Here is a 27226-nt window from a genome sequence, read left to right as displayed (position 1 = left end):
TACCTTCCTCTCCTTTCCATGCCATATACCGGAAGGCAGCATTCAGGAGAATTGCTTCCCCCCCCCCCCGAAGTCTCCTGAACTTGAACGCAGCATTTTGCGTTGAACCAATTTGTTTCTAAATCCGTTACACCGCATCTCCAAGAGTGCTGGGTTCCACCCCGAAAATAGCTGATCTACAAGCTCCCAACGCGTCGCAGCACGACGCGTCGAGAGCTTGTAGATCAGCTATTTTCCGTCCAAAAGTGCCCTCTTACGGGATTTCAGCCCCTGCCTCTGTAACACTCTCTGGTTGAACGCACCCCACAGATGCCCACAAACACACAGAGGCATCACAGGGCTTTGTGTGACTCGCTCGAGTAGCACAAGCCGTGGTATAAACTAAAGTAACCATTAGTACCAGTCTTAAGAACAATGTTGAGGTATTTGTACTTTACTTGAGTATTTCCCAATTTCCAGTACTTTTACTTCTACTCTCTGAGCCAAATATTGTACTTTTACTCCACTACAATTATTTGAAAACTTGACTAGTTACTTCATACTATAGGTTTGGATTAGCTCTGGTCCACAGCCCTAATGCTGTTTGCTGCTGGTGCATTAGAGCTACTAGACCGGTACGTGCCCGTCGGCCACCAGCCTACTTGAGAACGATGCAACTTTGGAACCTATAATAATACCCGTTGTCAACTTGTCATAGCACCCGTTTTAACTGCCTATCTGTGTCCCACATGGAGATCTCTGTTGTATCTGCCTGTCTGCCCGCGTCTGAAATTAGAGCTATATATGGGACTTCAAATGAAACCCTCACATGAAATGCAGACCAGCCTCTCGACTTCAAAATCAAAAGAACCCCCGCCCCCCCCCCCACCACACGTATAAAATGCACTTTTTGGCCAGAAAAGGATTTCCTTTCACCGGAAGAAAAATACCTTTAGTTACTCCACTGCGCCCTCTACCAATATTGGTAAGAGAAGATCCCATAGACAAGATCTTTGGATGATAATAGAGAACAGTGGACAGCCCTATGGAACGACGAACAGTGCAGTGTTGTTTGCGACAGCAAATTTAGATTTTAGTTTTAGTCATCATAGTCTTTTGAATACTTTCAATTTAGTTTTAGTCACATTTTAGTCAGCTGGAATGTTGTAGTGTTTGTCTAGTTTTAGTCACTAAATATCATGAGATCTTAGTCGACTTTAATCTACATTTGACAGTTTTAGTTGACAGTCGACTAAAATGTTTTGGCGGGCCTTGATGTCGTCGTAATGGCTGATTTTACAATTGCTGAAAATAGCCGATCTACAAGCTCGCAAAGTGTTGTGAGCTTGTAGATCAGCTATTGTCAAGCATGCAACCAAGTGTAAGATGACCCATTACATTACGACGCCATCAAGGCCCGCCAAAATGCATTTTTGTTGACAAAATCAACTGTAGATTTAGCCGACTGAAATAGCTAGACTGAAAATCAAAACTTTTCAGATGAATGACATAATTATTGACTTAACTAAATCAAGATTTGTTGTCAAAATCAACACTGGGGTATATCAATCACAGGCCTCATCCTACCTTGGCTCCCCTAATCAGAAATCTGCTGATTCTTCCATCATCGCTGAATCAGGAGTCTGCCCCCCCACCGCCCACCTCCCTCTCCTGTGCGACACAACAGTCCCATTTCTAGGCCAGTGATACTGTGATCAGCAAAAAAAACAGAAAAACACATCAAAAACCACGAAGCAGGAAAGCAAGCACACAAACAAACAGCACTCCCCCTGTCCTGTCCTGTCCTGTCCTATCCTTTCTTTTCCTCCTCCCCTGGCTGGCAGTAAAAAATGCATAGCAGAACAGACGCGCTGATATGGGGCGCTGTCTGGCAGGGGCTCTGACAATGACCATATGGATCACAGGGGCATGGCAGCCATGGCTTCCAGCAGGACACACACGCACAGACACACGCACGCACACACAGCCTTACAACAACACACAGTGTGATATGGAGCGCCACACCATCATGCATACCTGAAAACACTGTACAGTACAACATACACATATATATACAGTGTGTGTTTGCATGGGTGTGGAGTCGAACAAATCATGAATTATATTTGGACCAATATATATATATATACACACACTGTTAGTTATAGAGTGTGTATATAGTACTACAGTATATAGTATATGTCACAACATGTAGCTAACACCATTAACTACACTAGGATATAATTAGCAATACACTCCATATGTGTAATTGCATTAACGAGGCATAAAAGACAATCTGGTGAATGCCGCCTTGCGCAGTGCCTCCATGTTGAAGATCCAAAGGAGCAGGCTGGCTGACAGAAGAAGACAGAGAGACAGAGAGAGACAAGAGAGAGAGGGAGAGAGAGAGAGAGAGAGAGAGAGAGAGAGAGAGAGAGAGAGAGAGAGAGAGAGCAGACCGCTATAGATCAAGGCTTATAAAACAATGTGCTGCAGTGCTGAGGCTATTTGAGGTGTTTTTGAGAATTTCTGAAATTAGGAAATGGGGCGTAAAGGGATATTTTCACTTTATTTCACGTTATTTCAACTCTGCTACAACAGTGCTACTCAGGCTTCTGTGTGCACGCCAAGAGGCAGTGTCAAATTTGAGACGTTTCATATACATTTTATCAGACAATTACAATTCAAACCAATATTGTTAACATCAAACTCCGTTTTAGGCCCACTCACACATTACTGGAAATATCAGTTACCAGACCCGGGGATGTTTTCAACGAGTACAATTACCACAGGAGTGTTTTAAAGTGAAATAGAGTTGTTCAACTCTAGCATTCATAATTCAAAATAAATATGTGTATAAGATAAGATATAAGATCACCTGTTAGTTATAGAGGCTATTTTCCACAGAGGAATGGGGAATGCAGGCCTTGGCATTTTGACTTGCCCTTTGGTGTGCCTAGAGCACAAAACCACTATTGAAAAAACCAAGTATTGTCTGGTAAAGCCTAATTTATATGTACTTGCATGCAGTAAATAGCAGATATACAAGCTCACAACTCGTCACATTCGTATGTACAGTAGTATGCACAGTAGTATGCACTCAGTATGTACAGTAGTATGCACTATGCACTCAGTATGTACAGTAGTATGCACTATGCACTCAGTATGTACAGTAGTATGCACTCAGTATGTACAGTAGTATGCACTCAGTATGTACAGTAGTATGCACTCAGTATGTACTGTAGTATGCACTATGCACTCAGTATGTACAGTAGTATGCACTATGCACTCAGTATGTACAGTAGTATGCACTCAGTATGTACAGTAGTATGCACTCAGTATGTACAGTAGTATGCACTCAGTATGTACAGTAGTATGCACTCAGTATGTACAGTAGTATGCACTCAGTATGTACAGTAGTATGCACTCAGTATGTACAGTAGTATGCACTCAGTATGTACAGTAGTATGCACTCAGTATGTACAGTAGTATGCACTCAGTATGTACAGTAGTATGCACTCAGTATGTACAGTAGTATGCACTCAGTATGTACAGTAGTATGCACTCAGTATGTACAGTAGTATGCACTCAGTATGTACAGTAGTATGCACTCAGTATGTACAGTAGGGCGTGTTTTAAATAAATGCTTATTTAATTGGGACGCAACTGTGCATAAATTAGGCTTAATCTGGGGTCGTGTTCAAGTAGCCTGGGCAGCATTCCATTTCGTGTTTATGATACGGTCGGGAGCGGATGGTAACTTTCGTCATGTTGTAGTCAATGATTTGTAGTCATCTAGCAGGAAACCACAAGACGGAATCAGTACTGAATGGGTACTTTCTTATTCCGCCTTGCCGTTTCCTGCCTGATGACTATAAATCAGTGACTACAACATGACGTACATTACCATCCGCTCCCGACCGGTTCACACAGTGATTTTGGAACACAGACCAGGCTTTCCTCCGAGGTGGAAAGCCTGGTGACACGAGGTTACGTGTTCAGTGACAAGTGACCATCAGGGTGCAGCTGCTGACAGCCAGCCAGGCAATAAGACAACATAACAACTACTTGCGGAAAAGGAGGTCTAGTGACTCTTCAGATCGTCAGAGCTTATATAGATCATGGTGTAACGGTGCTGATCTGGACCTTAATGCCCAGACCTCTTCATTCAGGGCGGAATGTACGACGTAGCAGGCAAATGCAGGTTACGCCAAGAGAAAAATGCAGTGCAGACCTCATTTAACTCCAGAGAATCCATTGCCATTGCCGGCCGACGTGAGTATTTGACATTCTTGTCATTGCTCGGGTCCATGTCAGAGGGTGGTGTGGTGTGTGTGAGTGTCTGACTGGAATATTATTCAAATTGCTGGGGGGAAAATGGATATTGTCATTACCAATAAGCAGTGACCAAAAAAATATGTTATGCGCTATGCAGTCGGTTTAAATGCGAACTTAAAGCATTTATATATATGATTTTGTGTGTGTGTGTGTGTGTGTGTGTGTGTGTGTGTGTGTGTGTGTGTGTGTGTGTGTGTGTGTGTGTGTGTGTGTGTGTGTGTGTGTGTGTGTGTGTGTGTGTGTGTATAGGAAGTGATACAAATGCACTGGAATAAAACATGTTTAATAGGCTACATATTGGAGCTTTCAGATTACTTGCCATTAGTTACATAATTAATTTTGTGTAAATATTATACTATGTGTAAAACTAACGGCAGCATGTTTAGCTCTCACAGTAATGAGCAAAATGTGAGAGATTGCACCACAATGCACGCTTGGTCATCTAGAGTCAGCATTCTGAAACAACTCCACTGAAATATAGATCAAATTCAACATGTCTCGTTAAAATGATTTTATACACTACACGTATTACATATATAGACTCAGTGTACCGTACAATGGTTACAAAAGCTAAATAAACTAAATAACGCTCAATCAGCTTAACCTACATGTCCCACTGCACTGCCATTGTAAATGGAAGTATGAACATTTAAGGGTCAACTTTTATACTCTCAACTGCTTTGCTCAACTACGGTAGGTAGCACTAATGTAACTCTTTAACAACTATATATAGCATATTATGGCCAACACAATTATATTAGTTACATTTAAGCAATAACAATCATCCATTCCTTCCAGAAATGTATAGAGCACCGCAGTCCCACGGAGGAAAGTCTGGTAAGGCCGGCAGTGTCGGTATAGGCCAATCAGAGGCAGGCGGGGCATGTCTATGCTCGGACGTACTGTAGAATACTGTCCGCCATACTAAACCTGCCATTCAGTGACCGCTTTCAACATAAAGCAGAGCAATGGAGCAGAGCGTCATGCCCTCGCACTGCATTTATATGCCGTTTGTGACGTCTCTGCTCTAATCCTCCCATCATCCTTTACCCTCGCAACACAGAAGACCCACAACATGGAGCTCACTGTGTTAAGTTAACCCCGGTGAAAAGTGGCATCTGCCTGATCTGCCATGCACATCACAGCACTGTGAGCTCTATCTGCCTGATCTGCCATGCACATCACAGCACTGTGAGCTCTATCTGCCATGCACATCACAGCACTGTGAGCTCTATCTGCCTGATCTGCCATGCACATCACAGCACTGTGAGCTCTATCTGCCTGATCTGCCATGCACATCACAAATCACTGTGAGCTCTATCTGCCTGATCTGCCATGCACATCACAAAGCACTGTGAGCTCTATCTGCCTGATCTGCCATGCACATCACAAAGCACTGTGAGCTCTATCTGCCTGATCTGCCATGCACATCACAAAGCACTGTGAGCTCTATCTGCCTGATCTGCCATGCACATCACAAAGCACTGTGAGCTCTATCTGCCTGATCTGCCATGCACATCACAAAGCACTGTGAGCTCTATCTGCCTGATCTGCCATGCACATCACAAAGCACTGTGAGCTCGTATGATAGCAGATGTCCGCTATCCATTGCACAACGAAGTATGTATAGGGCTTATAAATCATGACAACTTTCTATGTCAGTGGTTCTCAATATTTCATGTCACGGACCCCAAAAATGATATGTAATATGCCGCCGAAAAATATGTTTTTCCAGGGACCCCCCAGAAGCAAAGATTTGAGTTAGAAACGTTCTGTCTGAAAGAATATATATTCAAAGAATTGAGGCCCATTTTCACGATTTTTCAAAAAGAGCAGATCTACAAGCTCGTAGCGCGTCACAATAGCTAAAGTATAACAGAACCCGTCCAGAATGGGTTAAAGAAATGCTTGTTTAATTGTCAAACTCCTGGTTCCCTTCACTCTCCTTCCACTCCGTCCCCTCTCCCCTTCTCTCCTGGTTCCCTTCACTCTCCTTCTACTCCGTCCCCTCTCCCCTTCTCTCCTGGTTCCCTTCACTCTCCTTCCACTCCGTCCCCTCTCCCCTTCTCTCCTGGTTCCCTTCACTCTCCTTCTACTCCATCCCCGCTCCCCTTCTCTCCTGGTTCCCTTCACTCTCCTTCTACTCCGTCCCCTCTCCCCTTCTCTCCTGGTTCCCTTCACTCTCCTTCCACTCCGTCCCCTCTCCCCTTCTCTCCTGGTTCCCTTCACTCTCCTTCTACTCCATCCCCTCTCCCCTTCTCTCCTGGTTCCCTTCACTCTCCTTCTACTCCGTCCCCTCTCCCCTTCTCTCCTGGTTCCCTTCACTCTCCTTCCACTCCGTCCCCTCTCCCCTTCTCTCCTGGTTCCCTTCACTCTCCTTCTACTCCGTCCCCTCTCCCCTTCTCTCCTGGTTCCCTTCACTCTCCTTCCACTCCGTCCCCTCTCCCCTTCTCTCCTGGTTCCCTTCACTCTCCTTCTACTCCATCCCCTCTCCCCTTCTCTCCTGGTTCCCTTCACTCTCCTTCTACTCCGTCCCCTCTCCCCTTCTCTCCTGGTTCCCTTCACTCTCCTTCTACTCCGTCCCCTCTCCCCTTCTCTCCTGGTTCCCTTCACTCTCCTTCTACTCCGTCCCCTCTCCCCTTCTCTCCTGGTTCCCTTCACTCTCCTTCCACTCCGTCCCCTCTCCCCTTCTCTCCTGGTTCCCTTCACTCTCCTTCTACTCCGTCCCCTCTCCCCTTCTCTCCTGGTTCCCTTCACTCTCCTTCTACTCCGTCCCCTCTCCCCTTCTCTCCTGGTTCCCTTCACTCTCCTTCCACTCCGTCCCCTTCTCTCCTGGTTCCCTTCACTCTCCTTCCACTCCGTCCCCTCTCCCCTTCTCTCCTGGTTCCCTTCACTCTCCTTCCACTCCGTCCCCTCTCCCCTTCTCTCCTGGTTCCCTTCACTCTCCTTCCACTCCGTCCCCTCTCCCCTTCTCTCCTGGTTCCCTTCACTCTCCTTCTACTCCGTCCCCTCTCCCCTTCTCTCCTGGTTCCCTTCACTCTCCTTCTACTCCGTCCCCTCTCCCCTTCTCTCCTGGTTCCCTTCACTCTCCTTCCACTCTGTCCCCTCTCCCCTTCTCTCCTGGTTCCCTTCACTCTCCTTCCACTCCGTCCCCTCTCCCCTTCTCTCCTGGTTCCCTTCACTCTCCTTCCACTCCGTCCCCTCTCCCCTTCTCTCCTGGTTCCCTTCACTCTCCTTCCACTCCGTCCCCTTCTCTCCTGGTTCCCTTCACTCTCCTTCCACTCCGTCCCCTCTCCCCTTCTCTCCTGGTTCCCTTCACTCTCCTTCCACTCCGTCCCCTCTCCCCTTCTCTCCTGGTTCCCTTCACTCTCCTTCCACTCCGTCCCCTCTCCCCTTCTCTCCTGGTTCCCTTCACTCTCCTTCCACTCCGTCCCCTTCTCTCCTGGTTCCCTTCACTCTCCTTCCACTCCGTCCCCTCTCCCCTTCTCTCCTGGTTCCCTTCACTCTCCTTCCACTCCGTCCCCTCTCCCCTTCTCTCCTGGTTCCCTTCACTCTCCTTCCACTCCGTCCCCTCTCCCCTTCTCTCCTGGTTCCCTTCACTCTCCTTCTACTCCGTCCCCTCTCCCCTTCTCTCCTGGTTCCCTTCACTCTCCTTCCACTCCGTCCCCTCTCCCCTTCTCTCCTGGTTCCCTTCACTCTCCTTCCACTCCGTCCCCTCTCCCCTTCTCTCCTGGTTCCCTTCACTCTCCTTCTACTCCGTCCCCTCTCCCCTTCTCTCCTGGTTCCCTTCACTCTCCTTCCACTCCGTCCCCTCTCCCCTTCTCTCCTGGTTCCCTTCACTCTCCTTCCACTCCGTCCCCTCTCCCCTTCTCTCCTGGTTCCCTTCACTCTCCTTCCACTCCGTCCCCTCTCCCCTTCTCTCCTCCGTGGCGATAAACAAAGCTGGATATCTGCTGACATATGAAGGATACATCACAGAGAGAGGAATATCAGCCAATTACAGTGCTGACATATTAAGTTATGCACAATATATATGCAAATTAACTCCTCTTCCTCGACGGAGACACTTTAAAGACAACCATGAATGAATTATCTGCAACAATGGCCTGCGTGTGAGGACAGCCACCACACCTTAAGGGCGACACAAATGTCATCTATCTTGCCCTCACTGCTCGTTGGCAGATTTTAACGAAATGACATTCATTTTTCCACGACACCAGAGCGATAGCAACGGCGGCGGCGTTCGGAATGCCACACATCTCGCTTTCCGTTTTGGAGATGAGCTCATGTAGGTAAATCCCTCTCGACCCCCGATGTAGACAATTCCTGGTTTTCTGATGGAGCCGTTTTGAGATTACAGCATGGGGCATGGGGAGTTCGCTCTGTGACTATGACTACTAGTAGTAGAAATGACTACTCCTCGGCACCAATGCTGCGCACGCAAGCAACGCACGCACAAGTCTACATCAAGCTTTTGGTTTACTTTTACATACAGTATGTACAGTACTGTATGCCTACCCTATAGCTCGACTGTGCTCTCCTTATGCAACCCTGCCCCCCACAACCTGGGAGAGCACAACACACTAATAGACACTATGGTCCAACACAAGCACGGGAGGGGATTGGGGGGGGGGGGAAGCATTTCGGATATGTTTAACATCTCGCCCGGTAATAAATAAAGGAAAATCCAATTAATATTTAAAGCTAATCATAGCCAGAGAGCTGGAGAGCACACACAAAGACAGATTGGAGCCTGCGGCGGTGGTTGTCTCTCTCTGACTGCAGCTTCCCACTAGGCTGAGGTCTCCGGGCCTCGTGGATTGGGGATTCAGATCAGTGGTGGATAAGAAACTATATCAACACTGCAAGTAAAAGTTCCGGGAATTCAAAATGTACTTCAGTAAAACAGTACTGACGTACTACTAACACAACGTGCTAACACCATGCGTTGCATTCTAAATGTACTTCAGTAAAACAGTACTGACGTACTACTAACACAACGTGCTAACACCATGCGTTGCATTCTAAATGTACTTCAGTAAAACAGTACTGACGTACTACTAACACAACGTGCTAACACCATGCGTTGCATTCTAAATGTACTTCAGTAAAACAGTACTGACGTACTACTAACACAACGTGCTAACACCATGCGTTGCATTCTAAATGTACTTCAGTAAAACAGTACTGACATACTACTAACACAACGTGCTAACACCATGCGTTGCATTCGCGACACATTGTGAGCTTGTAGATCGGGCTATTTTCAAATGGCCCGAAATGAATATAGGATTAAGTGGTTAATGTATGTTCTGTAAATAATATTCCATCTACAAAGTAACTAGTAACTAACTGTACAGTTATTTACAATTCACACAGTACAATAAAAAGCAAGGCTTTTGCACACCTACAGGCGACAGGTGCGTAGGAGAGGGTAAAGTGCCCGACAATGAAAAAGAACAAACACAAAAGAACAAAGGCCTATGCGGCCTTCATCAGGCTATCTTTTTTTTCTTTACATAAAGATAGCCTGATGAAGGCCACATAGGCGGAAACGTTGACGTTTCAATATATTAACGTTTTTTTCACTGCATCTGAAGACTGTGCGGGACGGTGATTGTTCTTTTTCAATATTACACACAGTACACATTTTGGATCCAAGATGTAGTGGAGTGGAAGTAAAAGTATTGGAAATACTCCAGTAAAGTACAAATACCTCAAAATGGTACTTAACCCATTCTGACCGGGCACCCATTTTGGTGTTAGCATCATGTTATGCTTTACCTATTGAAAAATAGCAGATCTACAAGCTCATATCGCGCCACCGAGTGGCGCGATACGAGCTTGTAGGTCTGCTATTTTTTAAAGATTCGAAGAACGACTGACATTTTTAGAATCTGATCTCAGGTCAGAATGGGTTCATCAGACCAGTGTGTGTCCAGTGGAAACCTCGTATGAATCTGATCTCAGGTCAGAATGGGTTAAGTAAATGTACTTAGTTACTTTCCAGCAGTGATTGAGAGGCTGAGTGTTCTTCTTACAGTGAACTCATCCATAATTGACCTAGAGGCCCTTGACAACAGCTACACTCTGTTCTGTTACCAACATCAGTGCTTCTCCAACTCTTTCCATGTCGAGGAGGACCACCAAATTGACACTTAATTAGCCCGCAGACCCCCATTTGAAAAGATATGCCTGCAGGGACCCCCCCCCCCCCCCCCATAAGAGAAGATGTTTACGAGCTCTAGCAGTGATTCACAACCATTTTAATTTCAAAGGACCCCCAGTTTGACATGCGTTAGGTCTCGGACCCCCATTTAATGGCATTTCTGTCTCTGGGACCACCGATTTATATTGTCAAATCAATGTTCAATTAACTCTGAGAGTGTGCAAATGGAACCAAATGAACCCATTTGGTTCCATTTGTACACTCTCTGGAGTTACAGAACCGTTTGGTTCCTAACTATCTATCATTTAGCTGCATGGGGACGGTTGTACATTACAGAATTACAGTGGCTATAGCAGTGACGTAGACTCCGTGGGGGGCGGCGGGGCTCGAGCCCCCCATGAGGAATTAGACCTGAATATGTACATGTATAATTCGCCTAGTCGGTTCGTCCCGTTTGTACCGCAACCGTTCGCGCACATTCTCGTCTTTGTTTGCATGACTTTGTATGTATAATTGTGCCGCTCTAACCAGCCAAGTCTGAACGCACCTCCTTAATGTTTTAAATAAAAACATTTAGTCTCTGGGCTAGAGTATGGCTTAGTTGGTATAGTCGCTGAACCCAAGGGCTTTAGAAGCTGCATGCTAGAAGTTTCACTGGAGCGCTTATCCTTTCATTTTCTTTTTCTTTTTGAGTGAGATATCGATGATGAAGATGATGATGCTTACTGATTATGTGTTTGAATGTGACTTGATGACCCTCTCACACCCCCCCCCCTGCGTGTCACGACCTATCCACCCTCATCCCACCCCCCCCCCCCATGCGTGTCCCGACCATTCCTGTCGCTCCCATAGTCCGCTTTTCCAAATAATCTGCCCGACAGCGACATCATATAGTCATATATGTACAGTATGTTATGTTATGTAACGCTTAAAAGATTTTTGTATTTGTCATCACGCATGCAGGCAAGAAAAAGGAAAAAAACAACCCTAGATTATTATTGTTATTATCCCATTCTGACCGGGAACCCATTTTGGTGTTAGCATTATGTTATGCTTTAGCTATTGAAAAATAGCAGATCTACAAGCTCATAGCGCGCCACCGAGTGGCGCGCTACGAGCTTGTAGGTCTGCTATTTTTGAAAAATCGAAGAACGACTGACATTTTTTAAATCTGATCTCAGGTCAGAATGGGTGTATCAGACCAGTGTGTGTCCTAGTGGAAACCTCGTATGAATCTGATCTCAGGTCAGAATGGGTTATTATCCCATTCTGGGCGGGAACCCCTTTTGGCGTTTTAAGCATTATGTTGTACTTTTAGCAGATCTACAAGCTTGTAGCGCGGCTACAGGTAGGTCCCTGGCTGGAACTACATATTTTCAGATGGGGGGTCGGCCGCCAATTACATATCATTCTTGGGGGTCCTCAACATGAAATAGTTTGAGAACCACTCATATATAGAAACATTATTATGATGCGACGGCGAGCTTCCAACCGTTGCAGGGTATAGATGTCTGCAGTTTGTGTGTGTGTGTGTGCGTGTGATTATTATGTGAATGCTCTGCCTCTGCCCTGCCGCTCTCATCCTCCTCTGGCTTCTTGTGTGAGCCGCTTGCGTGTGTGTGTGTTCGCGTGTGTGTTTAGGTAGCGGGGGAGGGGTGATATTGTAATTCCCACCCATGGATGAGCAACGGGGGCTGACTTAAAGGAGCTGAGAGAGAGAGAGAGAGAGAGAGAGAGGGTGACGCGTCTGCAGCCGCGCCTCGGCCAGCTGTAGGAAAGAGGGGGCGGGGCTGGGGGGTGACAGAGGGATGTGTTGCACTGCACACACTGTGTGCCTCTGCCGTATTTCAATGTATTTATTTTTTTTGGCAGGAGGGCGGAGGGACAGATGCCTGTCCACACAGCATCAGGGCCCTTTTGCTCGCTCGCTGCACTGACAACCTCCTCCTCTCTTACATAACCCCCTCCCCCTCCCTCGTCCAGGCCTAGCTGCTGCTGCTGTCTTCCTTTATTGGCTTAATTCTCCCTCTTTTTTAACATTAGCATTTTCGTCCTCGTACCCCCCCCCCGCCTATATACCCACGCCTCCGCCCACTACACTCCCCCCTCTTCTGGCTCTGACTGTCGGCCGCTGTACCCACACTAATTGCTTTCCTTTGTATTTCCTGCTCCTTGGTTGTTTTCTTTTGCAGTTCAGTCACACTACAGTCAATATATATATATATACTGTAGGCCCCATGCATGCAGGTGCTTCTGAGTTCAAACTGCAGTGAAGCCATAACGGGTTCGTGGTGTGTCGTCGCATGTAAAAATGCGTTAACACTGTGAGCGAACATGCCCAAATGAGGGTCTTTTTTTAAAGCAGTGGTTTTCAACCAGGGGTTACGGGGACCACCAGTGGTCCTTGACGGGGTTCCAGGTGGTCCCCGCAGCTAAGTGATGAAGACTTGGTATAACCAAATGGACCCTTATAGAGCTTTAACTTAAAAGTATTGTTAAACATTATGCATTACTACATTTTCAGAAGTCTACACAATTAGAAGGAATGCAGAAGGAATTGTTATTTTTGATATAATGTTTTGCCCGTTGTCTCTCCTAATGGTACCAACATCAATACAGCATGGATGGAGTTGTCAACAAAAATAGTTTTGGGTCTGCAGGGGGCTAAATGTCATGAAATGGAGGTCCGGGGCCTCAAATGCCGAACAAAGACCTTGACGTGAAAAGTGGTTGAAAACCACTGTTTTAAAGGATATAGCACGCATGGGGCAAACGTTCCCGGCCTTCGGTGATCTCTGTGAAAGTAACAACAGAATGAATCCCTATTACTATAAGTACCTATAACAACGTGAACCCATGAGGAACGTTGTCGCATTGACTGAGTGCACAAGAAGAAGATGGTATGCATCACATACTATGTACAGTACTGTACATACATTTGCAGTAAGATATTTTGACCGGAAACACCGCATGGGGATGCTTAACATTATATTGTTATACTTTATGTTATACTATGTTATACTACTATACATAGCGCTAAGAGCTTGTAGGTCTGCTATTTTTGAAAAATCGTGACAATATGACACAAATCTTTGAATATATATTCTTTCAGAGCAAACGTTTTAAGTCAAATCTTTGCTTCTTTTGGGGGGGGGTGGGGGGTCCCTGGAACAACATATTTTCAGACGGGGGTCGGCGGGCAATTACATATACTTTTGAGGGTCCTTGACATGAAAATGCTTGAGAACCACCGACACGGAAACACATGGGTTTTTCTGAAAACTGTCAGGATTTAGAAGGCATTTTGTAGAATCGTCCTCAGATCTAAATGGGTTCAAAACTAAAGTGTGAGAAACAAAACGTGCATGTCTTGGACTGGACAGGGCTGTACAGCTGAGGGGCCATCAGGGAGGAGGGGCCAGAAGGGAGGAGGGCTATGGAATGAACACAAGGAAGTATAGCAAGTGTTCTCCATGTATTTTACCTCTAAATGACTAATCCACACTACACTAATGTGTAGTAGAGGCAACCTTGTAATAACAACAGACAAGACAGGTTGCGGCTCATGTGTGGTATATCAGCACAGGGGGATCTCTCCCACGTTTGCCAGAGACATTTCAGCCTCCATTTTACCCCTATGTGCTCTCCCTCTCTTCTGTGTGTGTGTGTGTGTGCGCGCGCTTGTTGATCAAAATGTATATGCAGACGTATACTATGGAAACGTACACAATACACACAGCAGCCGCGCTTTGGCGCAAACGTTACAAGCACGTACTGTACAGGCACGTACTTGTATACACAGCCAAGATGCATGCGTTTTCTTCAATTTCATGCACGGCAGCGAGCGACCCTTCCCCCACCCTAGCTCACTCTCATGCACATGTACAGTACATGCACCTTGCTTATACCACCACTTAAACCCTCTGTACTTGTTCAAACGGACCCCGAGCTGCAACTGTACTTGGTATACGCTCATGTTATTTTCTCTCGCTCTAAACCAATTGCTTTTGCGGGAAAATAGCCGATCTACAAGCTCACCTGCCATTTTGGTGGCAAACATTCCTCCCGTGATATATAGGGATGCTGGGGTTCAAGCGGTCGATTATACAGATAATATGCTTGTAAACGCTGTTCTCGTCCGTTTAGTAACTGTGACATTCTGGCATAAATGAACGGCTACATGGCAAAATGGACAGGAGAGCAGAGAGGGGTTTGAACATGTGTGATTGGCAGGGCTCATGTGAACCCATTCTCTTTATGAGGCATCATTGTTACTTTGGGCTCATTTATCCATTAATAAAACCCCTATACTTAATTATTGTCTGAGTCCCCCAGGGGTCTGCAGTTAGGACCCGCGCTCCTTTACTCCCTCTATACACCAAATGAGCAGATCTATAGCAAGTTATTTTCGTGAGAATGTTTCCCTCCAGAAATAGGGATGCAGGTTCATGATGTTAAAGCATTCACTGATTGAAATGGAAGCCATAAACACATCATTTATGAAAATGTGTGGCGGGGTTCTTTTCTCACATCACCCTCCTCCTCCTCCTCTCCCCTTTCTAAAAGGAAATGGCCTTATGAGATCGGTTGTGTCTCGCTCTTCATCCGAGGAAATCTGCATCAAAATTTGATGCTGACGTAAGGCCAACTGCCTAAAAGGAAATGTAAACGGAGTAACGGACCATTAGGCCTTTAGGAAATAACTTGAAATTAATGCAAATGTGCGCTACTTCAGTGCATGGGAAATGCAGAATAGTTTTTAGCCTATGATAAGCCTACGCTTGTAGCGGGCATAAGCCAAGTGATGTAATACTCTGGGCCTGCTAAATCAATTAGCAAGATTGCATTTGTATCACGTATTCATAGGGAAAAACATGATCACCTATACAAGCAACTGAACGACCAGATGAGTCCTGTTCTGTTCACGTCAAAATGAATTGAACCGCAATCAACCCACGAATAAAAACCTGAAACAGAGGGGGGATGAATACAAAAATACGGAACCTCTACAACAGAACCAACAGGCTTCTTGGCAGCGCTCTAAGTGATACATTACTGTGTTCCAGGCATAGCAACCATCCATGCATCATGTGACCACGCAGGCCCTCCGGACAGGCCTCCCAGAGAGCCCAAGAGGCTACACCAAGAGGCTACACCAAGAGGCTACACCAAGAGGCTACACCAATAGCTACAACGATGGAAGATTGAGTTTTACCTGGTCGTACCACTCCCGGTTGGTGCAGGTGCACTCCGGCCACCATCCTCCCTGCCCGCCAGAGTTGTTGCCGTTGACTTTGGGGCCGCACTTGGACCCTTGGCCCTTGGGGTTGGGCCCTCCAGGTCCACATCCGCCACCAGACATCATCTTGCCCTTACTTCTCCCCAAGGTGCCTCCTCCTCCTCCTCCTCCTCCTCCTCCTCCCATGCCTCCTCCGCCTCCCCCCGAGGCCGGAGGGGGTAAGGTCTGCCCTCCCCCGTAGCCCCCGGCTGGATATCCGTAGGGTTCGGCTTGCCAGTCCCCGCCACCGCCGTAGGACGCCGGGGCGTCCATCCTGCGCAGGGCAGCCATGCGGGTCACCTCATAACATTCCGGGCACTTGCAGCAGTGGTGGTGTTTGTGCATGCTGGTGGCTATCCGCTGGACGGGCTGGCGGCGGGGCGGCTGCTCTTCTTCTCTGTGGCTATGCTGCCTCCTCCTCCTCCTCCTAACCCTCGGAACGCACTTCTCTTCTTACACAAAAAACTGGAGCGAAAAACGCTGCGGACAGGTCGCTGCTCGCAGGGAAGGGGGGTGGGAGGGGGGTAGGGGGGGTCGAGCTTAATGCCGACGCAAATAAAATGAAATAGACGCAAATTGCCAAGAATTTCTGTTGGATAAAATCTTGTTTTGTTTTTTTTTCTCCGTTTTTTTTTTGCCCCCCACGTCAAATCCCGTTTCCTCGCCTCTCCGTTAGCGCTACCCCGACGCACAGGGGGGAAAAGGATGAGAGAGAGAGAGAGAGAGAGAGAGGGGCGGGAAGCAGCAACAGGAAAAACACAAAATCAAAAATGGGCACGTAGTCGTCTTTAGTCCTCCTTGACGTAGAAGATCAAAGGAAAATATTGAAAAATATGCGATCACACAATCAGAGACCAGCCCCGATGGTAGAATTCTCCTCTCGGTTCTCTCGTTTCACAGTGATATACGTATAGAAATTCATAGATAGATATATTCATTTGTTGATATATCATATATATATATATATATATATATATTTACACACACAAATACAAAAATATTAATATAAACAGACAAGCACGAATACAGATATATACAGAGATAGATGTGTGTATATATATATATCTATGCGTGTGTACAAATATATATATATATATCGATATATAGAAACAATATGTATATAGAAATTATATCCTCGGATGAAAATCTCCCTCTATATTCTCGGTATCTTCCCTTCACTGACCAAAATTATCGTCCTCGCGTCTTGCCGTTCGTCCCTGGCGTCGAGAAGCGTTGGTGTTTTGTTTTTTTCTTTCTCTCCCCCTGTGTCTTTTTCTCTCTCTTTTCCCAGCCTTGCCGAGAGGAGCTGAGCACCGGATTGCCTCTCCTCAGCCTTCCTGCCCTAGATGTGTGGATCTGTATGGAGGGATGCGAGCGAGCGAGAGAGGGGAGATGGAGAGAGGAAGAGAGAGAGAGACAGAGAGAGATGCAGAGAGAGAGAGAGAGAGAGAGAGAGAGAGAGAGAGATGCAGAGAGAGAGAAGCCCCCGCCCCCCCATCTCCCCCCCCCCTTCTCTCGCAGCATCCCTCCAGCACCTCGGCTCTGACAGCCAATCAACTGGCAGCGCTACCATCAGCAGCAGCAGCACCAACAGGAATGAGCGCTTCACTGGCTGCTCTTAAAGGGACCACGACGCCTATATAAAACCACACTCTGTCGTTCTGCCTTGGGTAAAAACACACACACACACGCACACACACACACACACAGTCACACAAACACACACACACACACACACACACGCACACACACACACACACACACACACACACACACACACACACACACACACACACACACACAGCTGCTTCACAGACCAAGAGATTGGAAAATGGCTGTGTTTGTCCATTTTCTCAAGGCAATAGAAGGAGAGGAAGAGGGTTTTGTTTTTTGGAGCCGACCCCCGTTCATTCATCCATCCAAGCCTCTCGGACATGGGGATCCACTGACCGTCTCTGATCCATGTTTTGCGTCACGCCAATGCACCCAAAATTCCAAGCCTGTACAGTTTACACCCTGCATAGTCACTCACTGGTCATGTCCATGGTCATCTCAGCTCCGTCTACGACCTGATGCTTTACTGATGCTGACTGACAGCTTAAACGAGCCTTGTGTGCGACTGACAACAATGCACATCTGGAAATGATTTAACAATCAGGCACAGGGCAGGTGTACAGCAGCAGATGAAACAAGTACTTCTTACATATAACGTATGTAACTCCTAACCGTATACTGTAGGTACCTCTGAATCAGGGCTATACGTCACTTTACAACATTATTCCCAACGTTTGTTTCATGTCACACCGTGAGACGATTTGGTGAAAAGACGACAAACTACAAGGGAACGCTGCACTACTGATGCCTCATTTAGGAACCACAGGGGGGGGAAAGATGCTGTGTTCTCACAATCATGACATCAACATGTGTGTACGCAACCAAGACTAGCACTCACTTGGGCTTTCAGGAGGAAGAGATAGAGAGAGGGAGAATGTGTTAGAGAGAGGAGACCGAGACAGAGACCAAGACAGAGGGAAAACATGCACATATGTTACTATTTTATTTTTACTCTTTGAATGCTCTTTCTTGCACTCATTGTTCTATCCCTTTGTTTGCTGTGCTTGCTGTGTTTTGTTGTTTTGAATGTAATGCTATCTATATGCCGCTGCATTGTCTGTAAGGAAGACAAACAGAAATAAGTTTGACTTTTACCTTGAACCTTGAACCTTGAGAGAGAGAGAGAGAGAGAGAGAGAGAGAGAGAGAGAGAGAGAGAGAGAGATGTATAAGAGAAGTTGGACAGACTATAGATCTGGCTTTCATCTAGAACAGCAGTTTTCAACCCTCTTCATCAAGGTCCATTATTTATTCTGCATGTGAGCCATGGACCACCATTTGATGAGATTTGGCCTCTCAGACCCAAAAACGTGGAATATTTCGTTATCGTTGGATACAATTCCATGCTGTATTGATGTGGTATACCATAGGAGAGAAAACGGGCAAATGTTGATCAAAATAACAATTCTTCTACATTCTCTAATTGTGTAGACTTCTTGTAAATAATGAAGTAATGCAGATGACAATAATGCAACTCCTGAGAGAGTCAAATTAAACAAATTTTGAGTTAAAAGATCTATATGGGTGCATTTGGTTACCAACTCAATATACATCATTTAGCTGGGGACCACTTGGAACCAGTGTTGTTTTTGTCGACTAAAACAACTAAGACGAAAAATGTTCGTCGACTACCTTTTTTCACTGAGGAAAACTACATGGAAACTAAATGAGAACTAAGCTATGATGACTAAAACTAAGACTAAATGTATAATTGACAATTTCGTCAACAAATAAAAACTACTGGTAGACTAAGATGTTAGGAAGGGACTATTGGACAATAGATCCAGTATAAGTCATTTTACACTTGCTGAAAATAGCAGATCTACAAGCTCACAACGTGTCACGCTGCGGCGCGTTGTGAGCTTGTAGATCGGCTATTTTCAGCACGTGTAAAATCAGTCATTACGACGGCATTAAGGCCCGCCAAAATACATTTTAGTCGACTAAATCAACTGCAGATTTAATCGACTAAAATCTTATGACATTTAGTCGACTAAAACTAGACTAACAGTAAAACATTCCAGGTGACTAAAATGTGACTAAAACTAAAAGGAAACTATTCGAGAGAGTATGACTAAAACTCAAATCTAAATTTGCTGCCAAAAACAACACTGCTTGGAACCCCCTCAAGGACCACTGGTGGTCCCCGGACAACTGCTTGGAAACCACAGATTTAGAATGTGGGATCTACGGTGTATTGAATTGAAAGGGACTGCCTGGGACATGCTTCTGAAACCGGCACTTTGATCATGGCTGGGTGGGCACAGGTTGAGAACCACTACAGTATATCACCGTCCTACCAGGAAGTATATAGGCACACACAGCTGAGCCTCAGCCACCTTTAATTACATGCTACGGTCGGTAACCCACTTCATTATCACGATGATATATTCTATTTGCCACTACATAACCTATGGAGAGTTCAGCGGCAGACAAAGAAAGAGAGAAAAACTTTGAGCGTCATAAGTAACCACCGGGGTTGCACTGCGCTCTATCGTATAGGACACGGCCACACAGAACCCTGCCCAAGCCCAATCAGAGCTCTATCGTATAGGACACGGCCACACAGAACCCTGCCCAAGCCCAATCAGAGCTCTATCGTATAGGACACGGCCACACAGAACCCTGCCCAAGCCCAATCAGAGCTCTATCGTATAGGACACGGCCACACAGAACCCTGCCCAAGCCCAATCAGAGCTTTTTAAAGGTGGCGACGCAAGCTCATCATCCATCAGGACTGCCATGAACACATGTTGCAACCATCCTGGCTTCCACTCAGCCTTTTGCTCCGCATCTCTTACCAACTGTTCACAACAGACATAATATACCACCCAGACAACCAGCGGTGAAAGCAATAAACGCATTCGCAGGCACGCTGTGTCCCGACGTAACGGGGCGAGAGGAGGGATACAGTATAGTGTAAAGGCAAGGGAGATGAGTTATGACGTTATGTTTGTAGGCGCCGTAGACAGAGACATGCGCCTGTGTGTGTGTGTGTGTGTGTGTGTGTGTGTGTGTGTGTGTGTGTGTGTGTGTGTGTCTGTGTGTGTGTGTGTGTGTGTGTGTGTGTGTGCGTGCGTGGGTGCATGCATAATATGTAACATGAATAAGATAGGAATAAGTGAGCGACTGTAGTACCTCTGGGGGGGAGAGAAGGCTCTGCCTTTAAATATTACATAATGTAAAAAGAAAAAAGAAAAAGGTGGTGGGTCTCCTCAAAGGCGCCAATCAATGTCTGAGCCACTCTGTATCACGATAAGAGGTATATGGAGAGCAGGAACCCAAAAACATGAACCAAAACCAAAAATATACCGTGTTAGGAACAAGAGCACAAGCCTTAACTTTGGTTGCGTTTGCTCAGAAAAGCAAGAATCTCACCCCACCTCTCTCTAGACATGTGAAGATAGGTATTTTGAGGGGTGTGTCATGGATGTTTTACGGTATTTGCTGTTCTATGAATGTGACATTTACGATGTAGCATTGAAGTGTAATTTTATTTCTGCCACGCCAGTTCCCACTTTGTAAAAGAGACGTAGTCTCAATGTGTTTTTTTACTGGTTAAATAAAGGTAAAAAATATAAAATAAAGGCGGAAGCCACAAAAAAAAAAGGAAAAAAAAGAGCACATGTCTTTGGAGACGCCAAATTCATGTCATATATTTTTATTTTATTTACAGCTAAACTGTCCTCAATCCTCATTAGTGACCATTTGAAAGAGAGATGGACAACAGAGATTGCAGCCAAATACCCAATTCCATGCAGGCTTTGCACACAAAGCTGTTGATATTGACTCACATTCATAGTTTGCCAAGGTTTTTACCCGTTTAACGTAGTCGTAGGCCTATGTGGCATATTTTGGGAACACACATTAAAACACAAATTTGAATTATATGGACAGTTTAGGCTAATATTTTACTAGCAGAATAGTTTTAATGTTAAATGTTAACGATGTAACTTTTAGCCTATTTACATTATTAATATTATACATACAGTACAGTATATTAGCTGTCATTTCCCCTCTATCAGCCCCTATATTATTGTGCTGGTGTGTTTTCCTGCAGAAACACATGGTTTTGTTCCACTGTTTATGTTGATGCTCATTGATTGATTGAAGTATTTATTAACAGTATGCACTGCATACTGTTAAAGGAGAATTCTATTCTAGAAGGCTTTCTTACCTTTATTTGTTGTTGTTATGTCGCCACCAAAGAGGTCCAGGTGTTATTTTGTGCAAAAGCACATTATTGGCTATTTCCCCTAATTATAAGCCCTCATTGAATTGAATAGAATTGAATGAGGCATTGGGGTGTTGTGCTAATTCGCTTATTTCCATCGCTCAAAAATCAATATAATATAATCAATGTATATATCCTCTCTTCATAATGTAAATAGTATCCCATGCGGCACACTTTACTACTTATTTCGATGGAAATAAGCGAATTAGCACAAAAACCCCATTTAGGGCTTATATTAGGGGAAATAGCCAATAATGCACTTTTGCACAAAATAACACCTGGACCTCTTTGGTGGGGGCGTACTGTAACTATCTGTGTTGGGGGGTCCGGGGTGGCAGTAAGGATGCCTCTATCTGTGTTGGGGGGTCCGGGGTGGCAGTAAGGATGCCTCTATCTGTGTTGGGGGGTCCGGGGTGGCAGTAGAAACGCCTCTATCTGTGTTGGGGGGTCCGGGGTGGCAGTAGAAACGCCTCTATCTGTGTTGGGGGGTCCGGGGTGGTGGTGGGCGTGGCGGGATGGCCATTAATTGATGGGGGGTTGTTTGTGTTTGTTAATTGATTGATTGGGCGATAAAAGTGCCAAACTCCTTCTGTGCTCGTTAGTGCTCTCTCTGATCAATGAATGCATCACAGAGAGACATCATGTTGACGTATGTCAGAGAGGGGAGGGAGGGGGAGAGGAGACCTCTGTCCCACAACTACAGTATGTCAGAGAGGGGAGGGAGGGGAGAGGAGAGGAGACCTCTGTCCCACAACTACAGTATGTCAGAGAGGGGAGGGAGGGGAGAGGAGAGGAGACCTCTGTCCCACAACTACAGTATGTCAGAGAGGGGAGGGTGGGGGAGAGGAGAGGAGACCTCTGTCCCACAACTACAGTATGTCAGAGAGGGGAGGGAGGGGGAGAGGAGAGGAGACCTCTGTCCCACAACTACAGTATGTCAGAGAGGGGAGGGTCCCACAACACAAGTTGTCGACTAAAAGTTAAAAAGAAAGCCTTCCAGGTGACTAAAATGTGACTGAAACTAAATGAAAACTATTCAAGAGACTATGACTAAAACTAAAAATTGCTGCCAAAAACAACACTGACGTAAGATGGGCATGGCTCTGAGTCCAGACAACCGCCCTAATGGACCAACTTGACGCCAGGCATTGCACCCCATTAACTCAAGTCTTTGCATCTGGGAGGTCCCTGGAACAACATATTTTGAGATGGAGCGGTCGGTGACCAAATATATTATACTTGGGGACTTTGGGGGTCCTTGACATGAAAACAAGGGCAGAAGGTTCCCTTAACGACAGTGGGTGCCCACCTTGGAGTAGCCTATATATTTTAAGGTGCCCACTGCCCACCCGCCACGCAACTTATTATTATTGGCTTATTATTTTGCCAGTGGGTGCCTAAGCTCTCAGGCTCTCCCGGAGTTGACGCCCTTGAATGAAATAGTTTGAGAACCACTGATACAGCAACATGTTTTTCAGAAAACTGTATAAGACATTTGTAGAATCGTCCTCAGGTCTCAAGTGAGACTGAAAATGCAAGCCTCTATGTAGAGGTTTTCAACCCTTTTCATATCAAATTCCATTATTTATTTGGCATTTGAGCCACACTCTTGAGAGCATAAAATGAAACCAAATGGACTCGTATGGGTCCATTTGGTTTGTGTGCGCACAGACAGACACACACACACACACACACACACACACACACACACACACACACACACACACTGCACCTTTCCGGTAAATACCGCATGCCCAATTAAACGACTTGGCTCGGCAGAGATCTGGATCAACGGCATAAGGTCATTTATCTTCTGAGATTGAAATAGGTAACCCTTGACCCTCAAGTTGACAAACGGAAGAGAGGGACCATGTGATTTATGGCACAAACGAGGGAATTATCCATGTGTGGCTTCCATAGAACCCACCTCGAAGCATCCCCCCCCCACCACAACTATCAGCGAGTGTCAGCTTCTGTTACATAAACCCACCTGGACCCTCACCCGTAATGTGCACGCACGTTATCAACATTGCCACAACCACCCCCCCCCCCCCCCCACACACACACACACTCCATGTGTGAAGCCTTTCAGTAATTGCCATGCATTTCCTCCTGAGAAGCAGTGTGACTATACTCCCCATCAAGTCACCTGACAGGATGAACGACCATACATGGAGAGAACGGTAGTGAGGCTGGTCTTAAAGAGGCAGCGCCGCCGCCATGACAACACACACACACACACACACACGCACAGACACACACACACACACACACACACACACACACACACACACATTCTGCTGTGTTGTATACAGCCTTAATTAACTGTGCCGAGAGGGAGTTTTTTTTTGAGAAAGAGGGGTCTCTGACGGCATGCTCTGAGCTACATGTATAGGATGCATTGATTTCCTTCTATACACAGGAACATGCGCAGTATTCCCGTACAGAGGGGGGGGTGTCTATGTGCTGGCACACAGCCAATGACGAGGCAGAAGAGCCTCTGCACTCGACGGTTGAAGTGAGACTTACTGCAAGTCATAATATTATAGACGTATATATATATATATATATACGTCTCTGTCTCTGTCTCTCTCTCTCTGTCTGTCTCTCTCTCATTATTCTATCAATTGGACGTGCTGTTTAGTGTGTGTGTGTGTGTGTGTGTGTGTGTGTGTGTGTGTGTGTGTGTGTGTGTGTGTGTTTTTGATGTGTGTGTGCGTGTGTGTGTGTGTGTGTGTGTGTGTGTGTGTGTGTTTTTGATGTGTGTGTGCGTGTGCGTGTGTGTGTGTATGACGAATGAGAGAAGACACTCACAAATATGAAATGAACACCACAGATTTTACAGTTTGCAGAGAACGAACGAGGAGACAGGAAACAGAGAACGAACGAGGAGACAGGAAACAAACGAACGAGGAGACAGGAAACAAACGAACGAGGAGACAGGAAACAAACGAACGAGGAGACAGGAAACAGAGAACGAACGAGGAGACAGGAAACAGAGAACGAACGAGGAGACAGGAAACAGAGAACGAACGAGGAGACAGGAAACAGAGAATGAACGAGGAGACAGGAAACAAACGAATGAGGAGACAGGAAACAGAGAACGAACGAGGAGACAGGAAACAGAGAACGAACGAGGAGACAGGAAACAGAGAACGAACGAGGAGACAGGAAACAAACAAATGAGGAGACAGGAAACAGAGAACGAACGAGGAGACAGGAAACAGAGAACGAACGAGGAGACAGGAAACAGAGAACGAACGAGGAGACAGGAAACAAACGAATGAGGAGACAGGAAACAGAGAACGAACGAGGAGACAGGAAACAAACGCTAAGACTCCTATTAATAGGCCCCAGTGGCAGAGAACAGCTGCTCCATCACATGCGTGTACACACACACACACACACACACACACACACACACACACTAAACAGCACGTCCAATTGATAGAATAATGAGAGAGAGACAGACAGACAGAGAGAGAGAGAGAGAGAGAGAGAGAGAGAGAGAGAGAGAGAGAGAGAGAGAGAGAGAGAGAGAGAGAGAGAGAGAGAGAGAGAGAGAGAGAGACACAGACAGACATGTGGAAGGGGGAAAAGAAAATGATAAATTCAAGATGGTACGAGGAACGGGGGGGGGGGGGGGCGTCTGTGATGGAGCTAGATGCCAGCGTATCTACAGTATGGGTATGTATGTACAGTATATGTATATGGGTAGATGGAGAGCACAGAGAGAGTCAGTTCCCATCATATCACTTTTGAGTGGTGCTAGCCACTCCAATGAACAGCTGTGTGTCTGTCCCTATGTCTGTCTGTCTGTCTCACATGTCGAAATAACACTGTTGAGCAGCCTCACACTCACAGTCTCACACTCACAGTCTCACACTCACACACACACACACACACACACACACACACACACACGGCCTGTTGTAGCGCCACCATGAGGCCGAAATTTCTGTACATACTCATGTTATCCATACATCACACAATTCAGTATACACAATCTCCATTGTCATGTGATCAACACGGATTCCATCCTGATTGGCTAAGATTGGCTTTTCCACTATAGTCGAGGACGACATGCCACCGAATTATTTTCCAAATCAGCCTCACGGTGGTGCAACAGGGCAAGTCCTGTTTTTATCCATCTGTGTACAACTTTGTATGCCCACCCCCTAGAGGCCATGGCAAAACATTTTCCCTGCCTTTTCCACATCTCCCAGTTATAGCGCCACCATGAGGCCGATTTCTGCAAATATTATATTAGTCGCACAGATTTCATCCAAATCTGAAAATGGGTTCACATGATCTCTGTAGTCATGTGATCACCACAATTGTGTTGGATTTCTCATATTCTACACTGATTGGCCTCCCAAAGTTTTCAAGACCCATGTTGTACAAAATGCTGCAAATCATGAACGCAGGGCCCACTCCCACTAGGCTGAGGAAGCAATGCCACTTAACGCAGGGCCCACTCCCACTAGGCTGAGGAAGCAATGCCACTTCCACTTGACCTTTTTCAAATCAGTCTCATGGTAATAATAATAATAATAATAAACTTAATTTATAGAGCAACTTTCATGACATGAGTGCAGCGCAAAGTGCTTTAAATGAAGTATAAAAAACTAATATATCAAACAACATAACAATCAAGGCACAATCAAAGTACAAAAAAATGCTAAAAACTTCAAACATCACAATCAGGGTCACAATCAGAGCAAGGTCAGAGGCGTAATGAAAAAATCCATTAAAAAAAGACAATGAAATAGGTAAAAACAGCTGTGAGTCAACAAAGTCATGATTTTCCAAAAGAAGGCCAGATCTCAGGAAACCAAATATCAATTTAAACGAGGAAACACACAATTAGATCACACCCTGTATTATGATTACCTGGGACAAAGAAATAGTGCCTCAGGTAACTTTGGTCTGGCAGTGAACGCACTGAAAGAGAAAGCATGCAGAGCATTTTATGCTATTAAAAGAAAATGTTATAAAATGTATATCCCTGTTAGAATTTGAATACAAATATTTGACAGCATAATCCAACCAATTGCACTGAATGGCAGTGAGGTTTGGAGTCCACTCAGTCACCAGGACTACACTAGATGGGACAAACATCCCACAGAAACCCTGCATGCAGAATTCTGTAGGTCCATACTAAACATCCAAAGAAAAACACCAACAACCAATGCATGCAGGGCAGAATAAGGCCGTTACCCATTAATTATTAACATTAACCTTTTTGGTTGCACCTTAAATCAAGCCCCCAAGACTGCCTGAGATTCCAGGCCTTGCAACCAAATTAGTAAACTAATAAAAGTCACCTATCTGGAACATTGGACCAATCAAACCAAAACTCCAAACATCTGTGCTCAGTCAAAGACAAAAAGCAGAGACAGATCTTGACCAAATACAGAATGAGTGACCACAGTCTGGCCATAGAGAAAGGACGACACAAGAAGTCCTATCTACCTCCAGAACAAAGAGTGTGTGCAGTCACAGTACCACAGCTGAGGTAGAGACTGCGATGCACTTTCTATTAAAATGTAATAAATATAATAATTTAAGAGCAGAATATTTTAGGAAATTTGAGTTGTTGCTCCCAAATTTTAAAG

The 27226-nt window shown here is 45.6% G+C and overlaps 1 protein-coding gene across 13 annotated transcripts in view; it reads right to left on the bottom strand.

The window, feature by feature from the left end:
• Nucleotides 1–27226, bottom strand: part of dlg3 (discs, large homolog 3) — a 154793-nt gene that overhangs the window by 95501 nt on the left and 32066 nt on the right. For 2 of the 13 annotated variants that reach the window (XM_080773840.1, XM_080773845.1), the window contains exons 1-2: nucleotides 16945–17103; nucleotides 15699–16439 (exon numbers count right to left, since the gene is read on the bottom strand). The exons of 6 other annotated variants lie outside the window; for them this stretch is intronic. In XM_080773840.1, coding sequence (XP_080629966.1) covers nucleotides 15699–16106 — 408 coding nt within the window. In that variant the 5' untranslated portion in view covers nucleotides 16107–16439; nucleotides 16945–17103. Of the gene's footprint in view, nucleotides 1–15698; nucleotides 16457–16944; nucleotides 17106–27226 lie in introns of those variants that run through there. 5 more of the 13 variants (XM_080773846.1, XM_080773835.1, XM_080773834.1 and 2 more) reach the window with 4 other exon arrangements.

The sequence above is a fragment of the Protomyctophum bolini genome (assembly GCF_963924005.1).
Source record: "Protomyctophum bolini genome assembly, chromosome: 10".
NCBI lineage: Eukaryota > Metazoa > Chordata > Actinopteri > Myctophiformes > Myctophidae > Protomyctophum > Protomyctophum bolini.
Note: the sequence above shows the minus strand (reverse complement) of the source record. Positions and strands in the feature narration are given on the sequence as shown.